The sequence below is a fragment of the Tiliqua scincoides genome, chromosome 2 (assembly GCF_035046505.1).
Source record: "Tiliqua scincoides isolate rTilSci1 chromosome 2, rTilSci1.hap2, whole genome shotgun sequence".
NCBI classification, from domain to species: domain Eukaryota; kingdom Metazoa; phylum Chordata; class Lepidosauria; order Squamata; family Scincidae; genus Tiliqua; species Tiliqua scincoides.
Window position 1 is genome coordinate 106,916,012 of NC_089822.1, and position 27,458 is coordinate 106,943,469.

Below are 27,458 nucleotides of genomic sequence, written 5' to 3' on the forward strand. Positions count from 1 at the left end.
AACCAGTTGTCTCTGCAGAGTGCTCCATTTGTGCATCAAGCTCCTTTTCTCCATAGTTCCCATCACCAAAGTTCTCATGTGTGTGCTGTAAGTGCTGACAACACGAGGCCACAGAGCTTATGCTCTTACAGAGTCTTATGCTGTACTTTTTCATGTGAGGGTAGTCTCCCTGGTAGAGCTTAAGTACTGGAGCTTGTATGCTGAGATTGGCTGTGATGTGTAGTCCGTATCTTATGCTCCCTCATAGGAAACTGGGGGTGGTGTTTTTCCCTTCCTCATTGTAGCCTATGGTTTTCCCCTGCTTACGTAAACTCTGTCATTAGCATAGCATTTTCCTGGCATTGGAAATTTTCCTGGCTGTTACCTATGAAGTGATTATTTCAGTTCTTGTGTTCTCCTCCTAAAACAGCAAATATAATCAACAGCACTCTTTCTCCCAACAGCAGTATACAGCTGCATTCAACTGTACATGGACAGCTACTTCCAGAAATGACAGCCATGTGTCTAGCCTGCCCCTCACCCCCTTTGTAATCACTTAAAGAACATGCTGTGTGTTGTGACATCACATCTAGGGTGTCCCTGCAGACCCTCAACAGCCCAATAAAGTAGAATGGGGACAGAACATGACATCACAATATAACTTGCATTAGATGTTACAGAGAAGGACCTAGACATTTAATGTAAAATAAAATTTTATTTTTTATATATATATACATCCACACTTTTAAAAACAAAATATTCTTAGCAGAGTGTGGCCCTATTCCAGAAAAAGTCAGTTGCACTTAATTTTTCCCAGGATTTCAATGAGATTTAAAGTTGGTTTGTAATTGGTCTAAGTGTTCCTTGAAAGCCAACACCCATTTCTACAGACAACTGTATAATTCAAGTATTTTGATACAAATACAGTAGTCATAAAGAAAGAATAATCTGCTATTTGTTTTAAATATTCATTTCTGGATGCAAACAATGTTCAGGGAAAACATTTAAGCATGGAATAAGATGAAAGTTCAGCAGACCCAAGGAGTACAGTAGGAAGATGGAGGGTCATGTCTCATGGTCACTAGATTGCTTTTGGTCTACTGCCTTTTTTTTTTTTTTGCCCCTGTATGGCTCCACATGTGTTCAGAGCTGAACAGGTAGTCTTTGGTACGAGATGAAGCTGCATTGTGCGAGTCATGCAGAATTCAGTTTCTGGCCTAAAAAACTATGTGCATGATCAAACTTTGGATAAAATGTCTGCTACATCACATTCATTCTATATTATGTACTTTCATCTATAAACATACAGTTTAATGGGGTGGGGGAAGAGAAACAAACATTCAGACCAATTCAAGAAAGCTGACTGATTGCAGATGAAGCAGGAAAGAGCCTTGTGCATTTTAATTGGCTATTTCTGTTCAACAGAGATTTTACGGTTGCAGAGTTGGTAATGATGTAGATGCCTGCACAGATGATGCCTTATTCCGTGGGAAGTAGTATCTAAAGAGAAAAGTTAAGGGTTAAATAACAGTAACTAGCATCAGCTGGAAGTAAGAACACTCTCTTACTTGCATCATGGAGCTGCTTACATAGAGCAGGTTAAACTTGGAATTTGATGTTCTTTTACTTAGGAGTCAGCCCCATTGAACTCAGCAGGATCACTTCTGTTTAAACATGCATAGGATTTCGGCTGCAAGAACATTTAGCCTCAGAAGCAATATAAATAAATAGTGTGTTTGTCCAGTGTCCAGATGACACTATGTTTTATCCTTCCTTTTGCATTAGGAAATATGTGAAAAGGCTGGTGGTGAATCATTTGGATTTTTTGTATTTGGTAGCAAAACACCATGGGCTGTCAGTGGCTGTCTCTGACCTCACTTTAAAGCACCATTATAGTACAAGGATGTCATTGTATTATGTTTGGTGTTGGGAAAGTGACATGCTATTTTAATCAAGAAAAGGCAAAGAAAAAACTAAGATCTGTTAATTTTTAATTACTTACGAAATAGCTCTGACCTAATACTTTAGAAGTGGAAATGTTCAAATTCACTGTGCAAAATACTATGCAATGAATTTGTAATCTCCACCTTCCAACTTGAGTTTTGGATAATTTTCAACCTGTGGACTCCACCGATGTGTGCAAGACCTTCGGGGAATATGAGATCATTGATTTGTACTCTTGACCCCTGTCCATCTTGGTTAATTAGAGCTGCCAGAAATGGGATGGTTCAGGGGTGGAGGTGGTCAGTATGCTTCTTATTGTGAACTTAGAATGCCAGCTAGATTTAAGAAAGCAGTAGTGAAGCCACTTCTTTAAAAAGTCTCCCTAGGCCCCTCCATTCTTTACTTGCTGATTTCTTATCTCCCATTTTTTGGGCAAGGTGACTGAGATGGCAGCTCAGGTCAAAAGGTCATGGATAAAGTAGATTATCTAAACCCGTTTCAATCTAGCTTTCAGCCAGGTTTGAAATTGAAACCACCATAATTATCCTGGCTGATTATCTACACTGCAAATGTAACAAGGCAAGTGCATTGCGCTGGTTCTGCTAGACCTCTCAGCCACTTTCAGTACCATCAGCCATCCTTCTGGTATCCTTCTAGATCATGTCACTGGACTGGTTCCAACCTATCTTGAAGGAATGGTTCAGAAAGTGTCATATGTCCAAGCACTGGTCCTCTAATTAGTGCCTGACTACTTTGCCACTGGCCTTTGGGATTCTGCAGTTTGGATTGAATCCCCTAATGTTGTTTAACATCATAGGAAATTGTTGAAGGAGGTTTGGGCTGAGGAATCAGTGCTCTACCTCCCTATGCCATCTGATTCCAATGAGTTGGTGGAAGTAATGAACTTGGGGCCTGAAGGTGGTGCTGAGCTGGATATGAACCAATAAGTTGAAGCTTAATTCAAATAAGTAGAAGCTTTGTTGGCCAGTAGCACAGCTCATTTTGGAGAGAGTCCAACCTTTTCTTGACAGGGTAGTGCTCCCACTGAAAGAGCAGGTATGTAGGTTGGTATTGGTCCTGGACCCAGCACTGCTCCCTAGAGGAGCAGAAAGCAGCCATAACCAGGGGCATCTTTCCCCAACCATCTGATCTGCCAACTATAACCCTCCCTGGAAAAAGCCGATCTGGCCAGTGATCCAGGTCTTGGTCACCTCTTGTTTGATTATGGCAACATGCACTATGTGGAGCTGCCCTTGAACTATTACTATGTCATGCCCATTCTGTGGGAGTTACACTACGTGTCCATTGGTTTCTGGGTCCAACTTAAGATGCTAGTTCTCACCTTAAAAGCCCTGCATGACTTAGGGCTCAATCCCAACCAACTTTCCAGCACCAACCTAAGGGCAATGCAGCTCCAAGGAAAGGAAACAAACATTGAGGAGGTATCCGTGATTGCCCTGGAACTGCAGGAGCAGCACATGCCCCATTAGTAGACCTATGTCAGAGCTGGAAAGTTGGTTAGGATTTGGGCCTTAAGCTTCAATCTGATGCACACCTCCTGGGAGTAAGTCTCACTGCACATAGTGGGACTTATTTCTGAGTGAACATACATAGGATTATGTCATAGAGGTTCTTAGGGCCACCTCTGCCATATGAAACTACCTGTTCATTAAAGATCTGATAAGAATGCTTTTCTCCACACATGGCTGCCTAGGGAGACATGACTGACATGCTCACAAGAGCATGTGAGCTCCTTTGTGGCAACCCTGAGCTTGGAATATGCTACTTTAAGAGGTGCAAGAAGCTCTTATTTCCCCCATTTTTAGAAGGCTCTTAAAAACCTTTGTTCAGGCTTTTGGGCAATGGTTATTATTGATTGCTGCTCTTTATTGCTGTATGAACTGACTGTGCTATGTTACATTATTTTACAATTAATTACTTCATTGCTTTATTGTGGTTATGATTTTGTGAGCCATACTTGGACCATATGGCGAATAGCAGAATATAAATGTAAATAATAAATAATAATAATAATAATAATAACTTTATTTTTACCCCGCCTTTCTCCCCGAAGGGACTCAAGGCGGCTTACAACATATTAAAAATAAGCTTCTGCTTCTACAAATAAGACATGCTATTTTGAAAAATTTGCCAATACATAAATATAAAAGGATACATAAATGTTGGGATTCCTCTTGTTGCCAAGTATTTACGGATGAGACGTTCTGTTCCATACCAATTAAAGTTTTTAGTTGCATATCCAATGCGAGGCAGGTGGACACTTGCTGAGAGAGAGCGAGAGCTGTATGAGTTATTATTCAGATATACAACAAAAATCATGGTAGAAGAAACATTCTGTAGTATACAGCTTCCTAATTTCAGTGAACAGATATACTATACCTCAGGTAGGTATAGGCCACTAGAAGCCGAGGGTCTCAATCTGGTTGAGTATTAGCCTCTAGTCCCAAAGACCCTCACTTACTCATGCACCTCACCTGCTTTCTGCCATGCACCCTGCCACATAGGTTCTTCTCCAGCTGATGATTCCCATTGGTGAGCAAAGACACAGGCAAAAGAGAGTAAGGCGCTGAGCTGAGGTTCATAATAAAACAGGAAGAGCAATGCCAAAACCTCTCCTGCTGCTTAGACTGTGGAAGAAGTGTTTCAGAAGAGACTTTTGCCTATGGCTTATGTGGGAGTGACTCAGTAGGCAGAGCCAATGCTACTGGCACCTAAAACAACCCACTTAAAACCAAATAAGGAACTAGGACAAGCTTAAACATTATAGCCTCTATCCCAAAGAACTCTGGGAATTGTAACTGAGTGCAGAAGCTGAAAGTTTTCTTGCAATCCTCAGTCTTCTCCCAAAATTCCAATCCAGGAATTCCTTGGTAGGAAGCCACAATTCAAACCAATTGAAAATCCAGTTTGGCTTTAGTGTAGACGTGTCATTGACCTTTTAGAATACTTACATCCCTCACAGAGAAAGCTAAACAGCCCCTCCCTTCCACAAGATGTCACTTATTTAAAAAGTTGATACAGACTGAAAGCATTGGGCAGCTAATATACTACTTATTCTCTCCCTCATGTGGTCTTGCTAGGAGGATCAGGTTTTACAAACCCCCTAGAGCAGTGGCTCTCACACATTTAGCACTGGGACCCACATTTTAGAATGAGAATCTGCCAGGACCCACCAGGAGTGATGTCATGACCAGAAGTGACATCATCAAGCAGGAAAATTTGTAACAATCCTAGGCTGCAATCCGACCCACGCTTATCCAGGAGTAAGTTCCATTGACTATCATTGTTAAAAGAATATACATAGTAGCTTGTTAAAAGTACAGGTCTGTAGCATTTCCCCAAAAGCAATCACATACCATGGGAGTATCAAGTCTTAATATATTAAAAATAAAATATTGAAATGAATGGGGACCCACCTGAAATTGGCTCATGACCCACCTAGTGGGTCCAGTTTGAGAACACATTAGAGTGTAGAAGAAGCAATTCAGACATAGGGCCCAGAGACATAGTAAAATCAAAGAAGCAGTGTGAGTTTACAACTAAAACTCTTGTACTTGGCAAAGCCTTTCAACAGAAGACTCAGCTGTATTCAGAGAAAAGGGGAAGAGGACTGTCTGCACTCTTAACTCAAGCAGAAACAACTACCAATGTGGAGCCAGGAATTCAGCTGAGAAGAGGATTTAGAGCTGCCTGAGGCTGCCGAGGGAGAGAGCAGGTACACTGCAGAAGGTATGAGAGGTTTCCATGCAAAGAGCCTGTTTTGGGGTTATTGACCCAGAGGCTTCCAACAGTGTAATAATTCCATGACAGGAATACTAGAAATAGCACAAACTGGAATGTTTCAACTGTACCTTTCAGTTTATTTAAACAGGACTTTCAGACATCTATGTGTGACTTGAGAAGCACCATGTTTCTGTCACTTCAGCAGCCCTTAGACAGGCACACTTACCATCCCTTTTCTTGGCTGCCAGAAAAATTTTCTTTAGTCCCTTTTCCAGAGCAAGGAGCTTGATTGCAGTCACATTGTTGGAGCGGTCTCGATGTTGTGCTACAATAAGGGCCAACTAGAAGAAATTACATGTCCTGAGAACCAATCACATACTGTAAGTAGAAAACTAACTGGCTTATGGAAAAGAAACATTTTTCTTCCCGTTTTTTAAAAATATAAAGAAGTGATATGATGCATCTGGATTTACCAATTTCTGCCCAGCCCACAGGTGTACACATTTTATCCCTCTTGCGTATATGCAACATTGGGAACAAATGGCTTAAGCTTAGAAGAATCCTGATAGTTTAAAAAAAAGAATCTAGTGTTCCAGTCTTCCTGATTGCTTGAAAATATTATTATTAACATTATTAACAGTATTTATATACCGCTTTTCAACTAAAAGTTCACAAAGCAGTTTACAGAGAAAAATCAAATAACTATAAAGGTACGCTAAGAAATCTGAATCAGAGAATAGTGGCAGAACTGCTAGAAGTCACTCCCCAAAATCTTCTAAGGTTGTAGCTTAGGAAAATTCAAATTGTATGACTGCTGAAGAGGTCCATAGCTTATTCAAGCATAGGGTTATTTGTGTCTTGTATTCAAGGCATAGTCTTCAAAATTACTGAGAGAGAAAGAGCACATGACTGCAAAATGTCTCTTTGGATAGTTACCAAGTCTTGTCCTTTGTTTCTGGATTCCTTGTCATCAATGGGGAATAAAAGGGTTCCTCCCAATGACAGATCTGTAAAAGTAATTAACAAGAGTGGGAGAAAAGCACTTAATCTTGGACAGACCTAGGATGAGGAAGAGGAAGTTGTGGTTTAACATTTTTGGGGGTTCTCTCTCTTTCACATTACATTTAGCATAATATTGATCTTCTTCAAATGGGAAGTAGAGCAGAAAAACAGCAGAGAGAAGAGAGAAAATTATTTGGCTATATACAGTATTAATCTCTTTTTTTAAGGTGGAGCATGTGCTCCTCTCCAGTGCCTGAACTGGACCTAGACATTCCTATCCAGCAGGAGAGAGAGAGAGAGAGAGCACATTTCAAGATATGAATGGAATAGTTGCAGATTCAATCAGTTATTCATTCCAATCAGTTTTTCAGTCTGAATTCAACTGAATTCAATCAGTTCTTCATTCCACATTTACTTCTCAGTGGACTGTGGTTTACTTGTTCTCTATGGATGCTTTGATATGTCATACATGATGAGACGAATAGGTATACTTAACATTTATATAGTGACTTGAAATACCCAAAACATTCCACCTTCGTTATCTCTCTAATCCTTACAACAGACTTGTAAGATATTGCAGAAGGAAAGTTGAGGCTGAAGAGAAAGTTGCTTATTTAAGGCCACCTGGTGATTTGGGGCTATGTAGCATAACAGTCAAGTTGTCTCACCGATGCCAGTTGACTCACTTTAGCAGAGGCACCTGCAAAAACTACAAAAGCTTTTTGTCCATATCTGGCTTACCTTTCATCTTTCCAGCCTGCTCATATATTTTCCTTGGTTGGTCAGAACGTTTCTCCAAAGCTGTGAATAAGCCCCCTTTTCCCCAACGTCCAGAGTCATCTGAAGCAAATTTACACATAAGATATTTTTATGTAGGAGGTAGCAAAAAAAAAAAGTGAGTGAGTGAGATAACAGTCCACAGCAGAGATGATCTTGCAAGGATTGATCAGAGAACTATTCTCAGAATTTTGATATTCCCTCTTCCTGAAAGTTGTTTCAGCAGGAGCAAAGAACTAATCCTACAGTGCCTCCTTGAGGTGCCTCCTTGAGGTGAAGTATTAAAGGACAAGCCCCAACTCTGTGATACACCTGCCATTTTGCCCCATCTTGAATACACAGTTTTTACACCTTTGATTGCAGCTTTTGGTCAGCCTTTTGTCAGAAGGGGTCTAAAGATTCTAGTTCTTTTACCTTTCAAAAACTTTTATGCCTTTACCTTTGTCATCATTCCTGCTGGCAAAGCAGATTGCAAATTCCTTGGGGCAGGGACTTGTCTGTTTCGTTTACATTATTTTGTAAAATGCAAAGCAAGTAAAAATGCTGTATAAATAAAGGGCAAATACTGTATGCAATTTTAAAATTAAGCAGTGAGAGGGCATGGCAATCTCTTAGATGAAAGTCTCCTCAGAAGAAAAGGGATGGTGAATGTTAAGATTAGGAACTGCACAACCATCACCCCTAGGAAAAAAAAAAAGGAACATGCTCCCAAATCAACTGATATCTTGCAGCATGACCTTACAGGTAATTTTAACAAAGTGGTTTTTTATATTTGTAATGCACAACTCAGGAGTAACTCAGTATACTCAAGCAGGAGACATAACTGAATCGTCCCTAGAATTCCATAGTCTGCAGCACCCAAGAGAGGATTTGTTACAGAGATATCTGTCAATAAATCTCAGCCCACTGAGATACAGAGAGAACTAATCCAGTGCAAGAAAAGTACCATAAGTCACATTCTGGTAAAGTCTGTTTTTCATTCCACCTACCTACACAGTGCACAATGATGGCATCCTCATCTCCTGCAGTGGGATGGGTAACATCACCCATAACATAATTGATGGAGCTCTGTTCTGGGTCTGTGTACTCTAAATGCACCTCCAGCCTACCATCTTCCTTTTCCTCCTCCTCCTCCTCCTCCTCCTCCTCCTCTTCTGACTCAAGGCAGCAGGAACTGTAGTGATTTGCTTTCCACCAGGCCATTCTGAATTAAAGCAAATATCAAAACAAATATTTAGCTCCATGTTTGACGATACCCTCATCAAAGTGCCCACCAGTGGGCCCCTTCTGACATGTGCAAGATCCCGAAGATTCAGGGGTGGCTTCCCTTTGTAGTGGGATGGTGGGAGAGCTGTTCCTGCATATGTGCAAAGGGAAAGAGACAAATGCTGCACAAGCAATTCACAGAGAACAAGCCTCAACTAAATGTTATGTATGAGCGTGTGCGAGAGGGAGAGCCAAGCGCACTTACTGTGCTTTTCATTTCTTTAAACTAAGTCTAGCTGCAAATTTGGATCCAAGCAAGACTTAACCAATACAGAAGTATGTTCAAACCAATTTGGGACAAGTTAAGGGCGCAGTCCTAACCCCTTATGTCAGTATTTTCCAGCACTGGCACAGTAGTGCCAACGGGACGTATGCTGCATCCTGCAGTTGGGTGTCACTCACAGAGGCCTCCTCAAAGTAAGGGAATGTTTGTTCCCTTGCCTCAGAGTTGCATTGCCCTTATGTCAGTGCTGGAAAGCACTGACATAAGGGGTTAGGATTGCGCCTTAAGAGGAATATATTTCTAGCATTCAATCAAATACTTTGTGTATATTTATCACAATCTAATACACCAAAATATATGGATACACTTGTGAAAATAACAAAAAGTATCCATGGTTTTTAACAACTGAAGTGTATGCTTTCCCCGATCATTCATGACAGTTGTCTGGTGCCCAAACTTCTTTTGTTTGAAACAGAACAAAACGGTGTTTTCTAAAACAGCACCTGCAAAGAATTCTAAATGCTTCTTCAGTGCTATGGACAATTTTTCAAAATGATTTAGAAAACAATTTCCTTTAGAAACCATGTTCAGTTCAGGATTCAGAGTAAGGGAGAAGAAAATGCAGCTTGGAAGAAGTACTAGTAGATACAATTTCATGCTCCAAATTCCACATCATTGCAGCAGTAGGTAGAGTTGTCAAGCAACCACACCACTTGTACCTTTATACAAACAGAGAGCCTTACTTTTTCTCATATTCAGCTTCTGCCTTCTTCTGCCTTTTTTCTTCCTTGAGCCTGGCCCTATTCGCTGCTGCCTCCTCTCGTTTTCTCTGCCGAGCCTCCAGCTCTTCTGAGCTCAGTTTGCATCTTTTCCTGCTGGGTCCCATCTCAATGCCCATGACCAAAACCTGATGAAGAAAAGAATTCAAGTGCTCCATGGGTTTCTTCCATCTAGTCAGCTTCTCAAAGACTCTGCATTAGGTTGGGGAGAAGCCTGCAAACATTCCTGTCAGCAGACAATGTCTTTTGGCTGATACGTAATTCAGATTTGAACCATCACTCCTGAAATTAAGTCCTGGGGTCTTGGCCCAACTCACAGCCTTGTGAAACCACAGTACAGTAATAGCATTTAAGCCAAAGAATTCGAACAGAAGAATTCTTTCTGTTGGAGTCCACAGTGATATACCGTACTGGTTAAGGCAAGGCACTTGAGCTTAACTAGGCTGCAGATCCAGCTACCCACTGCATCAATAATGATCCATCTTCAAGCACAGCACCCAGCTTCTAAAAACAAAAAGTTGCTAGAGCTCGAGGTTGCTCAGAACTCATACTCTTAGAAAAGTCTTTCTTCCTATTACCAGATATGAGCAAGCAGTGGCTGTGGTAGTTTGAGTGCTCAGATGGCATTCATAGTAGGTGCTGGGGCTTAGCACTAGTAAGCCAAAGCTCAAATGAAGTCTCGTATCTCATACCGGTATGAATATCCCTGCCTTCTCTGCCTCTGTAGTTATGACCTTGTGGGTTGTGGGTAGCAGACATTGCATAATATGACAGTTTTCATGAAATGTCCATGGAACTGTTCAACATACTAGGACTCCCGTGCCACTAGCACAGGGGTCTCTAAACTTTTCAGCCGAAGGGCCGCATCAAATATCTGGCACAGTGTTGAGGGCTGGAAAAAAAATTAAATATAAAATTTAAATAAATACATTAGAGATGGAACTTAGATGAATGACTGGAATGAATGAATGGGCTCAAATGTCCAGGATTTCTCCAAGCACCAACACAGCCCAAGAAATAAAGCACACACACTTAAGTGGACTCCCATTCCCCCACCCTACAAGCACAACTCTGGTGTTGGGTCAACTGGGCCAGAGGCTTTCAGGGGATCAGAGGTTGGCCGTGGACCAAACAGAGGCTCTCTGTGGGCCACATCTGGCCCCTGGTTTGGAGACCCCTGCACTAGCTGAACAGCAACATGCATTTCCCTACACCAACCATTTTTGGCTTCTCAGTGTTTCCCTTACATTCCCTGCTAGCATGCCAGGCCAAGAAAACCACTCCAGATTCCTTGCACAGTTTACTTAACTTCCATAGCATTCCCTGATAGGAAAATACTGCCAGAACTGGAATTATTTATTATTTTTTTACATGCAGAATTCATAGGAGCAAGTTGTAAGTGGCACATCAAGCCAACCATCCGAAGTGTTGAAACACCACACTGTTTACACCTCCTTACATTTGCTTTATTTCGAAGAGCTCTTCCTTCTTGACCAATCTCTTCAAGGAGAACTTTCTGTAGCCCAAGCAGCTGATCAAAAGCCTCAAGGTCTTCTCGGCTAGGTTCCTTGGAGTAGTCTTTACCTTCGTATAGGTACATGTGGCCTTGAACACATACACACAACTCAGAATAAACCAACTAACATAAACTAGGATTTTGATTAACATCAATTAATTGCCTTTTTTAAAGAAAATTGCACCATTTGTTTTAAGTAGTCATTCCTTAGAAGCTTCACCTTTGTTTAGTGTGGCACAGAGTTCAGACTGCCTCCTATTGTGCCTTCTTATCAGGCAACCTGACTGCACATTTTCTACCCATGATCTTAAAGTACAGATCAGCACCAAAATGAGAGAAACGTTTAGTAAAGCTTTCAATAGAAGCACTTATAATTAAAGACTTTAAATACAGCACAAGATCACATTATGAAACAAATCTTAGTTGTCAGTGAGAGGAGTTCTTATCCCTCTTGCATTTTATATCTATTTCGGAGCCATCCACCTACTTTCTAAATTTTGCTCTTCATTTCCCTCTGAGGTTGACGCCACAGGATCCATTAACCACATTCCTTCTCTTGTCTCTCCCAGAATACTTCCGAGGTCCACATCACACATGGTGCTTCCTTCCACTGACAACAATTTGTCCAAACCAAACTTCAGGATTTTGCGCAGCTGTAAAAAAAAAGAAAGAAAGAGGATGAAGGAGAATGGCATCACTGTCACATGTCCCAATGGTTCTAGAGTGTTGTTCTATGTATGTTAGGAATAAACAGAAGGAATTTGGATATGGAAAATCAATGCCCAATCAATCCCATCTTTGTTACACTTCAGGTCAACGTCCAAGTCAATGAAACTCTTGGAGTAAAAGTAATTAAAGTGAAAATAAAATTGGGAGCAGGTAGAATAGCTATGCAATTTCCTGGGGATTCACTTCCCATACATGTTAGAGTTTCCTTGAGGTTTGACAGAGCTTACAAAATTCATAGCAAAACCTAATCATAGCTGCTATTTTAAATCCTTGCCTTAAAACCCAGATCTCATAACAGATCTCATAGAATTAGATTTCATATAATCAGGGGAATCAGCAAATATTGTGTTAATTTCCTGATTCCCTTGATTCTAGCATAAACAATGAAGTCTCTTTGCTGCAGTTCACAACTTTGGGATAGATGGGGCTGGCTGTATGCTCCAACACAGCTTCTGCACAGGAATTTAAGCTGCACTGGAGTCACATCTGGCCTGTCTCCCTTACCTCAATATCTGCTGCCACATTTGCTTTCTGTGCTCCAAGTGCAAACTGCCCCCCTTCAATAATGGCATTGGTTAGCTGCAACTTTGATGCTGCTCGTCGGTAGATTATTTCTTCGACAGAGTCTCTCCCGATCAAACGAATAATTTTTACAGGCCTTGTAAAACATAGAAAGAGTGTATGGCAGCACAAGAAACTACAGCCTGCTTACACGTTGGTGGGAACAGGTACATTTTAAATGTAAATAAAATATGCAAATCAAGAACCGACTGTTCATAGCTCATTCCTGCTCCCCCAATGCCTTTCATTCATGCCTGTGCATGTACATATACTCCCACAAGATCCTCCCCCCAATCCACTGTGCTCACCCCGTCTTCCTACTAGTTTCCTCCAGGAGTCTTCATTACTGAGAAGATGGCAGGCAAGAATCAGTACTTATCTGCAATCCTGACTATTGTATCCCTGTGCTGTGGGATCTCTCGGATTGCAAGCCTTCTGTTTTGGCTAGGGGTCTTGTCCGACATGCTATACCTGCTGCTTCTTGGGGCTGCCCCTGTCCTCCTTGCTCCAAAGTTACTTACTTATTCTGGCCAATCCTATGGGTTCTTGCTGCTGCTTGCAAGTCATTTTGTGGATTGAAGTCACTGTCAACAAAAATAACAGTGTCTGCTGCAGTTAAATTCATGCCAACTCCACCTTAGAAAATAAAAGCAGAAGATATTTGTTCATAACAGAAACAACAATGGAAACAAATAGAACTTTTATTCCTCACACAACTAAAAAAAAAAAAAATGTTTACACTGCAGTCCTGGGCATGTCTACTTAGAAATAAGTCCTACTGATTTCAGTGGGACTTACTTCTAAGTAAGCATGTCTAAGATAGCAAATTACAGCCCAATTGTATGGGCACATTATGCCGGCAGAACGTGCTTTGTAACTACTGCAAATAAAACATCACTAGAGTGTGCGGCCTGGCCACCACCACCGCCAGTGGCAAGCTGCCAGGTCCATGCAAAGATGGACCAAGGATGACCACCAGTGCAAGTATGGCCGTGCAGGGGTCGGGATGGAGGTGGGAAGACCGGGAGGGGGTGGAATGAAGCAGGGTGGAGGGTAAATCAGGCCTGGGAAACTGACAGGTTTGGTGGCAGCAGCATCCGCTGACTCTTAACACTTTGCCAGGCCTAATTCACCTTCACGGGTCAATGCTGGCACAGTTCCAAATTGACCCATGACAGCAGCTGGGGCTCTGCAAGTGGAGCAAGAGGGACACACAATTTGCTACTATAGAGAGTGGTTCTAAAAACAGAGCCGCAGAAGAGTTTTTCAGAGATTTTCCACTGCTGTGCTCCAAACTCCAGCGGCACACCTGCAGACCTTTTGTGACAAACTAGTTGAAAATCGCTGCTGATCTGGACTTTCGTTTAAGCAAAGTACAGGTATAACCTAATTATCCACGAATTTTTCACCCATAGTTTTATCTCAACGCGATAAGAAGGGCACTTTAAATTAAAAGAAAAAAGTTGTTTAACAACAGCCTCCTTAATGCGAGAGGGCAGCCGGCTGACAATCCATCAATCATTCTCTCTCCAGGCACTTAGAACAGCTTCACTCCAAGGCAAGCAACCCCTTCCTTCCCCCTGAGAATGTGAAAGAAAGATACTGTAATCACTTTGCATTCTTTCCCAGCTTGGAGCTCTGGGTGAGGGGAGGGGTCACTGGCTCAGAGTGAAGCCTTTCTAAGCGCCTGGAGACTGATGGATTGCCTACCTAATGACTGTCTTTCATCACAAAGGTCAGCAAGGCTGTTTTTAAATTGTCTAGCAAAGGGGCATTGTTTTTTAAATGGATTTGATTTATGAGATTTTTGCCATCCACTGAGTTCTGGGAATGGAATCCTCACAAGACTCAACCTGTATATGATCTCTAGGCTATTTTGATAGGGAAAGCGGCATGCAGTTCAGATAATCTTCTGTCTATCTTTATTCATCACCTGTGAATAAGGGAACATTCAAAGCCTGGGGAGCAGCTCACCTCTATTCCAGATCCCTCCTCCCCTGCATCCTTTGCCTCACCTGCCCTGGTGCTCAGGAGGAAGACAAAAATGGGCTGCTGACCAAACTTCTTAATGGCAAGATGCCGCTCTTCGCCTCGGACGGACCCATCCAGACGCTCATAGCTGTAATCTTTTCAATTAAAAAGGAAAAAAAATTAAATTGTGTATCGCAGACATTCAAAACATAGATATGTAAGGAAAGTTAGGACAACATCTCTTGTAGAATCTACTCTCCTAGTCTTTGAAGGTCTAAAATTCAAAAAGGGACAGGTGTTGAATGTTGCTGTGACTGTCACTTCTTCCATGCTCATTCCTTAGTTCTTATCCATGGGCAGTTCAATCTTATCCTAGTTAGACTGTGTTTATTTTATAACTTTATGCTGTGTTTTAGAAGCCACCTTGAGCTTTGGGAAAAGCGTAAGTAAGTAAGTAAGTAAGTAAGTAAATAAATAAATAAATCCTCCCAGAGGAGCAGCAGTACCAAAATGGTGATTGCTATATTCTGCAGGCGGCAGGAAGTTGCCAGAAGTCTCCTTGGGGGAAAGCCCCAGGACCCGCAATGGGGCTTCTTAAGTCTTTGCTGGCTATTTTGCCTGCGCAGACTTGAGAACCTTCATGTCCGGCTTTTCAACTGCCACATGGGGCTGGGCCCAGCATTCTGAGAGTGTCATAAACGTGCTTTAAGGCACATTTATGACACCCAGCAATGGCACTAAAGCTCTGCGTCAGTGCCAGGGCACAATAGAATAGAACTGAGTCTCCTGATGGTCCTTCTTAATTATGCCATATTACATTACACCATTATGCAAGTTTGGTGTTCATTCAGAGATGTCTCCTCTCCCTGCTCTGTCACTCAGTTAAGTTGATACTTGGTTCCAATACTGACACTAGGTTCAATGAAGTTATGTAAAGGTTGGAGTTGAGATGGAGTTTTTGAATTGTACTTTGATACTTGGAGACAGAACAGAGAGGAAACAGTCAGAAAAAGCTAAAGAGGGAGAGGTGTTGATGATTCCAGTCATTATAACATACAAATTAGCTACTATAACAGTTTCATTTGCAGCAATCATGGCACGCACTACTTCTGAAAAACAACATCAAACAAACATATGCTGAAATACATTCTACAGAATCTGGCCATTGTGTTAGGGTGCTTATTTTAGTTCTTTTAGTTCACAAGCCTAACCAGGTCTACTCAGAAGTAAGTCCTATTTTGTTCAATTGGGCTTACTCTCAGGAAAGTGTGGTTAGGATTGCAGCCTTATTGTCACAGACATAGATCAAAAAAAGGCTTCACACTCACTGGACAGGTAGCCACATGAAGTTTAAAAAATGAGAGATTGAGCCGTTTCACATTCAAAAAATTGCCAAATGAAAGCTTTACTTTCCATATCATTTGTAGACATGTACTCTGAAATCACTTACAATATAAGAGCAACAGATCAAACTTTTTGTAAACTTTGTCTTTAGGCCTTTCCCTGTAGAAGGTCCCTACAAGGGGATTCTTCAGCTGAACCTAAGAAGAAAACCCGGCTGTCCCCGGACACTCACCTCTGTAATCCATATAGTCCTGCAGAATATCCAGCATCTGAGTCATCTGGGAAAAGAGCAACACACGATGACCCCTGGAAGAAGAAAGGAACAGAAACCTCTGACCTCGGCTTAGTTTTCTGTACCATTAAACCAAGTCAGAATTAGGCTGGAATCCTTTGCTAATTGGGAAAATGTTCAATTAAACTTAACAGAGCTTACTTCAAGAAAACAGGCACAGGACTGGGAAGTTATTGTGCAAGTCAATCAAGAGTCCAGCCTCATCACACAGTAACTCAGTTAACAACTGCACAGTTACAGACAACAAACAGAACTTTGCCAGGAGAAGGCCATGCAAGATTCAAATGCTGCAACCTGAATAAAAAAGCATATTTTCACGTTTCCCCTCATTCTGTGGAAGTTACTTCTTCACAGTGAGCAGAAGCAGAATAATATACCACAGTAGGAATTCCAGGCATTTTTGCCAGAGGAAGGAGACAATGACAGCAAAAGACACCCGACCCCATGCAGATGTCTTTTGAGATGTCATGCAAAAAGAGACCAACTTTACATAGCTTACTGTGTAAGAGATAGTAAAGCAAGCACTATGCAGCCAAAGTAGCATCTACAGACTTTTAAAATCAAAATGTGATCATCAGTGATCACCTATAGAAGCTGAAATGAGTAACATCCTAGCTAAGCCTGATATCTGTGAAATGAAGTAACCCACCATGATCATATGTAACACACCATAATCATAAGTAACCCATCACAATTATAATCATGATGACTATATGCAACCTCTGGAGTTTAGAGGTAGCCTATCTCTGAATGCCAGATGCAAGGGAGTAGCAAGGAATTTTCTAGTCTTGTGTGCTCCCTGAAGGCCAGTAGTGGGCCACTATGAGATACAGGAAGTTGGACTTAGATGGGTCTATGGCCTGATCAGCAGGGCTCTTCTTATGCTCATATGACTGTTGGTGTTCAATTGCCCTTTCTCTCACATGAGCCAGTTCTTTGTGAATGTGCATGAACCTGAAGACAAACAGGATCCACTGATACTCTAGATTTCCATGCCTATGGAGAGTACAGTATAAAACTAAGTAACACAAAACATACCCAGCATACAGGAAAGAAAGAAGTTTGTCCAATAAGCTCAGCTTCCCACTGACTTCAATGAGGTGATCCCCAATGACGAAGGGCTCTGGTTCAACGCCTAGAATGGAAAGAGGTTTCTGCAAGAAGTATCTACAATAGCTTAAGTACATGAGAATCATGCCAAAGTCCAGCATGATCATGTGGTTGTGCCCCAGCACTCTTAAACTCCAAAAGGGACCTGGCCTTCTTCTCCTGAGCAAATCCTTCTGGTCTCAGTAGCATCCAGATTCTAAATTATTCCACGCAGAGGTGGAGTGTGCAGCACTTTCAAAGTAAGCTCCATGTAAAGCAAACTGCAGTAATCCAACAGGAAGATTACAAAGTACCGATGATAGCAGCCTGATGTTCACCTCCCCCCCCCTCAAAAGAGTACAGCTGATACAAACAATGTAGTTAAGGGGAAAAGGACACTCTTAGCCACTGTTGCCACCTGAGAATCCAACTGCAGCACTGGGTTCAGGAGCAGTCCCAAGCTGCAAGCCTGCTGCTTTGGGGGAGAGTCTGACCCTCACTCAAAATGGGCCTAATACCTAATAGGTGTTTACCTGCCATCAACAACTCCATCTTACTTGGACTGAATTTCAGTTTATTAGTCATCATTCAACCCCTGTTTAGGGATGTCACTGCCTCACTGAGACAAGGGGAAAAGAAGAGGTGTAACCAACAGCACAACCCTACGGGTAAAGAAGCCATAGGATCTGCTCAGCATGGAAGACCATTGCTGAGCCTTTACATTGGCAGCCCTTTTCCCATTCATGATTCTTACCACTGAACAGATATGGGTGGGCTACACATTTCCGGAGTTGCATTAAGACATTTTGGAGCTTAACTTGCTTCCCTGTTTCATTTTCAAATGCATCTAAAACACAAAAGAAATATTTTTTAAAAGATTTGTATATAGTCCAATATTTGGCACCACACCTTAATCTTCTTCCCTACCATAATTAAGTACATTTGACTGAAACACTTGTACATCCTTCCTCTCTTTACTCCCACCTCCATTCACTCCATTCTTCTAGATATTGACCCAAGGAAGATAACACAAATCTAACTCTTCCACCGGTCCACTTACCAAGGTCTTTCATCAAAATAGCCTTATAAAATTTTCTCTGCAGTGCTGACATTCCATGGTAGAGGACTACCTCCACCTTCTTTGGGAGTTCTGCTGCAACTTCAGACTTCACTCTCCTTAGCAAGAAAGGCTGTAAAAGATTGTGCAGTTCTTTGGCTATACGAGAGAAAAATTAGAAAAAGACTTGTATTTTAAGGGCAGGCAGGGCAATTGCTCACTCTCTGGGTCTTACTGATGTGCCAGAAGTATGGGTACTGAAACCAAAGAAGGTTACAAGTGAGAAAGCACCATCCGTGAATGGTGTAGTTTTTCCCGGAGATTCACTCTCACAGAATGACAGGGAAGTGCATTTTCACCACCAGAAAACTCCTTTTTGAAAGCCAGAAAGATAATCATCTTTCCCCTGCCTTGTTTGTGCATTTGGAAAGATACTGTGGCAGTAAGCAGGTAGTTCACCCTTGCCCTTCTCTGTATCTTTCTACATAGCAAGTTCCAATAAGGATCAGAATTTGCAATCATTTCACCATTGGTTTGCAATCATTGTGCACGTGGGTGGCAGTACTTCTCCTGCCTGTCTGATGGGAAATTTGTACATCTGCTGTAGGATGTGCACAAGGGGCTGACTCAAAGTTTCCATCAGACTGAAGCTTGCCTATGTCACAAGATATAAGAAAAGAAAACAGGGAAAAGATAACAGGTGCAGATCAGCCCAGTACATGAAGACTGGATCAATCATCACTTCGCTACATCACAGTATATTGCTGGTTTTCAGATTACAGTATTACAGACCAAAATGTTCAGACATTTCTCTAGTGCACACTTTAAGCTCCTCCTTTTCAGACCAGTTTTGCAGCAGAGTTCAGAAAGAAACATCCCAATTGCAACATTCTGCAGACAGGAGCAGAAGCTCGGTAGAACAGTTTACCTACCTATTTTACTCTCCTTCTCAATTCCATGGTAATAGTGAACAAATTCTTCTACTTCTTCCTTGGGGAATATGTCTGGTTCAATAAAAGCAAGCAGAGCATATAGCTCTTGGAGACTGTTCTGAATGGGTGTGCCTGTCAGCAGAAGGTTGAAATCTGCTGAAAACTGAAAGAGATTCAGAATAAGTACTTCAGGCACTGCTGGAGGACAGCCTGCAAGTCCTCACACGTTCATAACAAAACCCAGTTCCTGACAAGTCATTCAGTCAGTCAGTCAGTCAAAAGGAGGCAAAGCAAGGTTGAGCCATGTTCTGGTCCCATCGAAGACAATTTTGCATTTTAAATGGCTTCCACTCATTGCATAGAATAGATGGTGAATTCAAAGAGTGAGGCTGGCCCTGTTATAATGAACTCTTTTCCAGAAAAGTTGCTGAAACTTGAGTGTTTCCTGGGAGAAAAAGTGAAATTCTGATCATGAATTTCTATTCTCCAGGACTCCTTGAGGGCATGAATTCCTTTACTCTTTCCTTGTTCTGTGTGAGGCCCACAACCATATCTAAGGGTATAGGGCTGATCGAAGAAGGGCAGTATAGAGAAGAAAGGGAGTGAAAGAAAGAAAAAGGTTAAGCTGCTGCAAAAATATGGGCTTGAGAGAGCTCCAAATGAGCCCTCCCTATTAGGCAGGGAGGGTCCGGGAAACGAGGACAAACTTCCTCTGAGTGGAGACACTACCAAACGTGGCCCTACCTAACAAACCAGAAGGATATGCTTACCCAAAGATTAAAGAAACATGAATGCTCTCCAGGAGCCCTAGGAGAATTATTACCAGAATTCGTTTTAAGAGCCAGGACCAGCAGTATTTTAGTAAAAACCATAATTTCAGTTAAAGTTGTGCATTTGCTACTTTTAGAATGTACCATTATGTTTTTTTGAATCCTAAAGACAAAACAGGTAATAGGAAAAAATGAAGTCAAGCAAAACACAAAAAGAAACTGAAAGGTCCTTCATCTATTTCAGCTCCAGTCAAAAAGTTATAGCAAGACTTCTAAGCTTTGGAAAGAGGGCAACAAAAGCGTTCTACAATTCTTTTACCTCAGAAAGTGTTTTATGAAGCAATGACTCCTGATTCTTCAGTCTCTGAGCTTCATCCACAACAAGGCAACTCCAGCTGAAACTGAACAAAACACAGATAAATTACAGAGACCACAACTATGAGGGGCATCCAGACACAAGGTGCTTTCCCAATTTCCTGAAGTAGAGAGACTTTTCAATTCTCCCAGCTGAACATCAGATCCTTCTCTCCTTTCTCTTTTTGGTCCAGTTTTTCTCATCAAGCCTCTAAGACTCTACTTCCACTCTTATGACTGTTTAATCTCTCTCCACCCTCACTCCAGGAGCAATAGGGGATTCCAACATCACCAATAATACAAAGCCAATATACTGTTAACATCGGTTTGGTCCCTTAAAACTATTCCTTCCAGCTAAGTCCTGGCTGCTAGAAGTTAATCCCAAAGAAAAAGATTTGCTGTCTCAGAAGGTTGCACAGGTTGCAGATCTGAAAATTACATGCTTTAGGGAAGCGCCTTTGCTCTATGTATAAATCCAACATACTCACCGTTTTAGAAATGCTGCATCTTTGAGGCACATCTGCAAACAAGAAGAAAAACAAGGAGTGTTATTCACATACAACTCCGGTGCTGCAACAGATGAGGTTCACAATTTGGTCACCGCCAGAGAGGAAGTGAATGAATGAGGAAGTGGAAGTCTAAGAATTTGAGCGGTGTGCCAGGTTGTTCCCCAACCCTTACTCTCATGAGTACAAGATTCAACATTGTTGTAATTATGCACAGGCGCTGGGCTTAGTTTTAGTATGTGGCAACACGACAGCGGGCACGCCTGCGTCTGCGCAAGAGCACACTCTGCCATCACAGCCTTGAAATATGCTGAGTCTGAGCCCAGTGCCTGTAAACAACAAAATGTTATAAAGAAGCGCTCATATCTAGGAATGTGTGTAGTTAGCTAAAGCTAGCTAGTTGCAGCTAGTGCAATCTTAAAAAACTCTAGTAACTTTCCGTATTGCACGGTATTGCTTCATGTGTTTTGAAAGTCAATAAAAGCTTAAGAAAGCTAGCCGGGAGGGAGACTCTCTCTCTCTCTCTCTCTCTCTCTCTCTCTCTCTCTCACTCCGTTCCGCTTCCAGCTTCTTCCCTAGCATCTATACTTTGAAACCATGACTGTCATCTCATCATTGCTCTAATTCCCTGCTACTTCAGTTTCTTTTCCCAAAGTCCCTTCAGTGCTTCTGCACTCCCTCAAGCAACAAGGCCTAAGCCTTGGGTGCTTCCCACAGCAGCTTAAAACTGCTACAAACATCATATAAAATAAGCTACTTGAAGAAACAACCACTTTTCTCTTTTATTAAAAAAGATGATAAAATTATCAGATGACATTCTAAATACATCTCACAAACAGGCTCAGAATCCATCTTGGGCAATGTCCATCCTCCACATCCTTTGATGACACTCAGAGGATGGAACTCCACTATCCCAAACAGCAGTGCTCATATATGTAGATTTAACTCTTCTTGTCTTTCTCCTATCTCTGTCAGCTTCCAGCTATACCTGTGGTTCTGCACAGAGGACAGATAATGCCATCCCCCCTATCTGTCTTGTTTCTCGGTCCTTAATTTACTGAATCATGAAATAAAAGGCAGTTCATTATTATTAAGAATACTGTGTTTGTATACTGCTTTTCAACAAAAATTGGTTCACAAAGTGTTTACCTTACTAAATAAATCAATAAATTGTTCTGTGTCCCCAAAGGGCTCATAATTTAAAAAAAGTTGCAAAAGAAGCAACAGCCACTGAAAAGATGCTAAGCTGGGGAGAAAAAGGCAATTGCTCTCCCTCTGCTAAATGCAGGAGGATGCCACTTTAAAGCCAAAACTAATGGGGGCCGGGGAGAGACAGATTTATACCAGCAAGAAAGTTCAGCTCTCAGACGGAAACATGTCATCTATTCATGTTTTCTTGATAAAAGTTACTCCCACATACCCCCCTACTTTCTCACAGATTTTGGGCTAAACAAAGGTATATAAAAGTCAAATTAAGATGGAGGTGGGACATTAATGAAGTGGAGGTGATGGTTTGGTACATTCTATTAACAGATTGACAACTCTCTATATGTCGACTGCTGTAGACAAGATCAAGTACCTCATAGGTAGTCAGCAGAATGTGGAAATCATGATTAGATTTCAAGTCTTGTTGCAGCTCAGCTCTTTCTTCCTTGTCTCCTGAATACGTCACCACAGAAAGGCACGGAGAAAATCTGTTTTAATTTAAAATAACATAATACTGAGCAAGTCACAGAGCACCACTGTGCTAATCAGCAGCTATGAACATGTGGAGCTACTTTGTTCCAAAACAGAGCACTGCAACCAAGGCACAGGCATTCCTTTCTAGAGCCCTATCTCTGTTCTCGCACCAACCTCAAACTGTTGGCATTTCCACTCTCCCCATTAGCTTAGATACTTGCATTTCATCCTGCCTTTTCCTCCAACTTCTTGCACTGTTCCAAGCCATATAGTCTGACTATAGCAAGCTACAATGAAATATTTAACAAATTGTTATACCAGCTCTGGGCTGTGTCAAGTACTTGTGTCAAGTCACACTTTGTTATCTTTGCTATCTCACAACCTGATAATCAATAAAGAGAAATAAGACTATCCACCTTCTATATGGATGCTGTATGGCAGGGGTCTCCAAACCCCGGCCCGGGAGCCAGATTCGGCCTGCAGCAAGCCTCTTTCCGGCAGTCAACCTCTTGTTCCTTGAAAGTCTCTGGTCCACTCAACTGAACATGACCAGAACTGTGCTCTCATTTTTTTAAACTTTGTAAGCATACCAATAGAATTGTTTTATCAAATGAACTTTGTGAACAACCAGTCTGACCAACATTACACACACACACACACACCCCCTGTGGACCCCAATCCATCTAGTCATTTCTCCCATTCTCCTTGGATAGGATTGAACCCTTTATTAATTTAATGAAATTAAATTTTTCCAACAGCTGGTGGGGAAAACAAAAATAGACCATGAAAATATATCCGTGCTGATAAGGGTTTGGTTAGGAAGCTGATTTGTCTCCTAAACTAGGAGATGCACAGCTCAAGCCTATGCATGTCTACTCAGAAGTAAGTCCCATTAGAGTCAATGGGGCTTACTCCCAGGAAAGTGTGGATAGGATTGGGTTGACAATCACTTCATCAATGGCTGATAAGTATTCCCTTCAAATAGCAAGATTCATCACTTTAAAAATACAGCCTCTCCTCTTCAGTCAAACAAGATTAATAAATCACTTTAAAAACAGTACCCTTTTTCTGCTCCTGGCCAAATAAAGCGTGTGCTTCTCTTCCCCCCCCCCCCTTTGCCAACTGCATGGAAACAACTTTAAGACTCCTGGTGACTGGTAAAATAGGAAATGTTTTATTTGGGGAGGGGGAGGAAAGCGGGAAGGTTTGGAGATCAAAAGGGGGAGTGGAAGAGGGAGGGGGTTGAAAAGAGATTTCACTTTGATGAGAAGCTATCCCAGGCTGGGAACTAGGAACCAACCAGACAAGGATCAGCGAGGGTTAAGGACTGCAAGCCGAGCATGCTTGGTACATGCCAGATGGGAGTTGGAGTTGAAGAGCTTTGGAAATAACATGCAGCCAACACAGAAGACGGCAGCCTTAGAGTGGAGGGATAAGAGGGTGAGGTGGCAGCAGCCATTCTCGCAGCTGAGCAACTCCTGTTTCTTCTGCTTTAAAAAAAAGCGCAGAAGACAGGCAGAAGACGGGTGCCCATTCTGCACAGGGGTGTGACTGTATCGATGTGAGAGGACATCCCGCGCCTCCCCTTTCAGTTCCTAAAGAGCTGTGCCGCACAGTTTGAATAACACTGCATTAGGTCATTTCAAGACTTGGATTTTTTAAGTGTCAAAACTTATAAGCCCACAGTCAACAGCTGATATGAGTTTTAAAACTTACACGTATCTGTGAAATATCTTTGTGTCTTTTTGAGAGATTACCAATATTTGCTAAAGTTTACCTTTCCAGTTCCTCTTTCCAGTTGTTTAACACAGACAGAGGGCAAAGGATCAAAAAGGGCCTTTTATTCAGCTTCCCGTGTAAGACAACAAGTAGAGAAATAGTCTGAAATAGACAGAAAAAGATTCAATTGTTGTCGGTCAACAGTCATGTGATGCACATTCATCTTCCTCCTGCAATTATTACATAGCTGATTTGCTAAAGAAGAAGAGAGTGAATCACCTGGCAAGTCTTTCCAAGACCCATTTCATCACCCAGGATGCAACCATGCCAAGTTCCATAGCAGCAAGTCAGCCAGTTTATGCCTTCAATCTGATATGTACGTAGATGAATGCCTTTAAAATAGGAGAGAGAGAATACAATGCACATGAAGAGGGCTGCACAGAGATCACAGGTTGTTCTATCTTACAAGGCTGTCTGGAAGAGGGAAAAGTGGGATACAAAACTTTGAAATAAATAAGCTGGAAGTTCTCCATAGCTCAGCCTTATGCTTTCTGACATTGCCGCATCCTCCTCCCAAGTGGGGGGGAGTGCCCTCTAAAGGGATTTGGAATGCCATGGACATACCATGCCCGAAGGCCCTTATAGTCCTTTATTGGTCAAAATAGGGAAAAACAGAAAAAGTCGAAGTGTTGTCCCTCCTCTTTGGGTTTATATCATCCTTCCTATATCACATCTTTGATGGAGATCCTGCTGATGGGACGGTGGAGGCTCTTCACCTGAAATGGAGACCTGGGAAGGGTCTTTGAGGGTACATGGGATTCCATGCCTCATTCCAAGATTGCAACATTATGAAGCATTCTGAAATGTTTTAAGGGCTGACTGCTGCTGAGGGAGGATCTGTAAAATGCATGACAACACCAAACTGAAAACAAATACACTTTTCTCAAGCGATTTTAAGATTTTATGGCTGTTTGATTGCAATTTCAAGTGGATATTTTTCATTCATGATTTGTTTTTTCATTCAGTTGACAGGGCTCCTTCCCTTCTAGCCCAAAACATGATTTCAATATTTTCCACCTCATTCAATTAATGTTTGATAAGTAATGTGTTGTGTTCATAGGAGACCTGAATACCTCCACAAGATGATTAACACAGACAGGGGCAGGAACTGACTGAGATTTTCCACAGGAAAACATCTCTGTTCTCTGAACATTTGATTTCATTGTCAAGCAAAAAACCACCACTCATTTACCCAAATGAGTAAATGCTCACAAAATAACTGAACATTTGTTCTGTCTCCAAGTCTGCCAGATTTCTCACTGCAACAACCTGGATGCATACCAAAACAATAATTCTTCCACTGAGAAACCTGGGGGCAGCATGGTTTATGATGCCTAAGTGAAAAGATATAAAGAAATTATATCTTGTACTAGTATCTTGAAATTCTTCTTGTACTAGTACAATAGTGGTTGAGCCAGGCCATTAGCCAACAAGAGGCAGATACTTGAAGAATGGCTTGTCCTTAGCTAGTACAGGGAGAATCTTCCCCTACCTTCAGGGGCAGAAACTCCTGTTCAAGCAATCACCAGTTGCAACACTAAGCCAAAAAGAATTAAAATAGACCAACACAAAATTCGGAAAATGCCAGCTCAGGGCCCAATCCTATCCAATTTTCTAGTGCCAGTGCTGCTGGGCCAATGGGGTATACACTGCTTCCTGTGGTGGGGAGGCAATCACAGAGGCCTCCTCAAGTTCTGGGGACATTTGTTCCCTTACCTTGAGGCTGCATTGCAGCTGCACCAGTGCTGGAAAGTTGGATAAGGTTGGGCCCTCAGAGTCCTGAAAAACCAGGTTCAACTTCCAAAAAGGAAGCTTGTTCCACAAACAGAAAATGTAGATAGAATCATTAGGGAAGGAATTTTGTCAGAACGTTATAGGAAGAAATGGTACAAAGATTTAAAATAGGTTATGTCTGAACAAGAATGGATACAGGCTTGCAAAAATGTGACTTCTCACTTGATATCAGTAGACTTGTAGAAAAACTATTTCATTACTCAATTTCAATGATAAATATTTCTTTACCCAACATGTAGTCAATAGCATTGGGACTCCTTGCCTTGTGAAGCTCCTTCCACAGGATGTTGTGATAACACCTGGCCTAGATGCCTTTAAAAGGGGACTGGACATTTTTATGGAGGGAAAATCCATCACAGATTACATGTCATGATGATTGTATGTAGCCTCTTGGTTTTAGAGGTAGTCGATCTCTGAATGCCAGGTGCAAGGGAATGGCAACTTGTGGTCCATGTGCCCCTAGAGGACCACTGTGGGCCACTGTGAGATACAGGAAACTGCACAGGATAAGCCCTTGGCTTGATCTAGCAGGGCTCTTAGGATACTTAGGGCCCAATCCTATCCAACTTTCCAGTGCCAATACAGCCATGCCAGCAGGCTGTGCATTGCATTCTACAGTAGGAAGGCAGTCGTGCAAGCCTCCTCAAGGTAAGGGGACATTTGTTCCCTTTCCTCAGGGCTGCATTGCATCAGCATTGGAAAGCTGGATGGGATCACGTCGGGCCCTTAACCCCCTATAAATGTGGGGGAAGGAACTCAGCATCTCAGCAATCACAAAAAATTACTTGTTTCAATAGCAGTCTAATCCTAGGCATGTTTACTCAGAAGTAAGTTCCATTGTGTTTAGTGGAACTTACTCCCAGGAAAGTGTAAATAGGACTGCAGTTTAGGATTTATTTTAGTGTTAGTATCATATAGTCTAATTCTCCCAAGGGGAGAATTCGGGGGGGGGGGAGAAACTCCCCCCCAGATGCTCTAGACCCCCCCATCCCCACAGCACAGGCACCAAGTGGACGATGAGCTCAGGAATCTAGAAAACTTCTGAGCTGCTTGATGAAAGTTATGCATTTAGGAAACGCTCAATCTAAAGGGGCACAGGCTGCAGTCCTAGCCACACTTTTCTGGGAGTAAGCCTCACTGGACACAATGGGGCTTGCTTCTGAGTAGACCTGCCTAGGAGTGCGCTCACACACAGCTCCACTGACCTGTGAGCCCCCATTGGCTCAAATGTTTCTCCTCAATCCCTGCCGCTTCCTGCCTGGGTCTGTGTTTAGCGCAGAGAGCCTGGAAGAAGCGAGACATCGCAGCCTTGCAAACCCCCTGAACAATTGCTCGCGCTCCCTTCCCACTAGCAGTTCAGAGACAGACTC

At 42.0% G+C, this 27,458-nt stretch overlaps 1 protein-coding gene across 1 annotated transcript; it reads right to left on the reverse strand.

Moving 5' to 3' along the window:
* Nucleotides 1-674: 674 nt before the first annotated feature.
* On the reverse strand, nucleotides 675-27,444 carry CHD1L (chromodomain helicase DNA binding protein 1 like). The gene is made up of 23 exons (XM_066614181.1): nucleotides 27,294-27,444; nucleotides 24,514-24,626; nucleotides 24,293-24,396; nucleotides 22,415-22,529; nucleotides 20,818-20,849; nucleotides 20,295-20,376; nucleotides 19,206-19,368; nucleotides 18,277-18,432; nucleotides 17,971-18,063; nucleotides 17,166-17,262; nucleotides 16,068-16,141; nucleotides 14,536-14,646; nucleotides 13,042-13,156; nucleotides 12,464-12,617; nucleotides 11,718-11,883; nucleotides 11,174-11,319; nucleotides 9,679-9,842; nucleotides 8,436-8,650; nucleotides 7,411-7,509; nucleotides 6,604-6,674; nucleotides 5,894-6,008; nucleotides 4,100-4,208; nucleotides 675-1,479 (listed from the first exon to the last, which is right to left on the reverse strand). The coding sequence occupies exons 1-23, from the start codon at nucleotides 27,388-27,390 to the stop codon at nucleotides 1,410-1,412; spliced, it is 2,661 nt and encodes an 886-aa protein (XP_066470278.1). The 5' UTR covers nucleotides 27,391-27,444; the 3' UTR covers nucleotides 675-1,409.
* Nucleotides 27,445-27,458: the final 14 nt, after the last annotated feature.

Excerpts from the sequence above, each read along its gene's own strand:
- CHD1L (XM_066614181.1), bottom strand. The coding sequence starts at position 27,390 with ATGTCTCGCTTCTTCCAGGCTCTCTGCGCTAAACACAGACCCAGGCAG. Across the intron at positions 19,369-20,294 it reads TTCATAAAACACTTTCTGAG|TTTTCAGCAGATTTCAACCT; the intron begins GTAAAAGAATTG and ends AATCTCTTTCAG. Across the intron at positions 18,064-18,276 it reads TATTTTGATGAAAGACCTTG|ATGCATTTGAAAATGAAACA; the intron begins GTAAGTGGACCG and ends TTTGTGTTTTAG.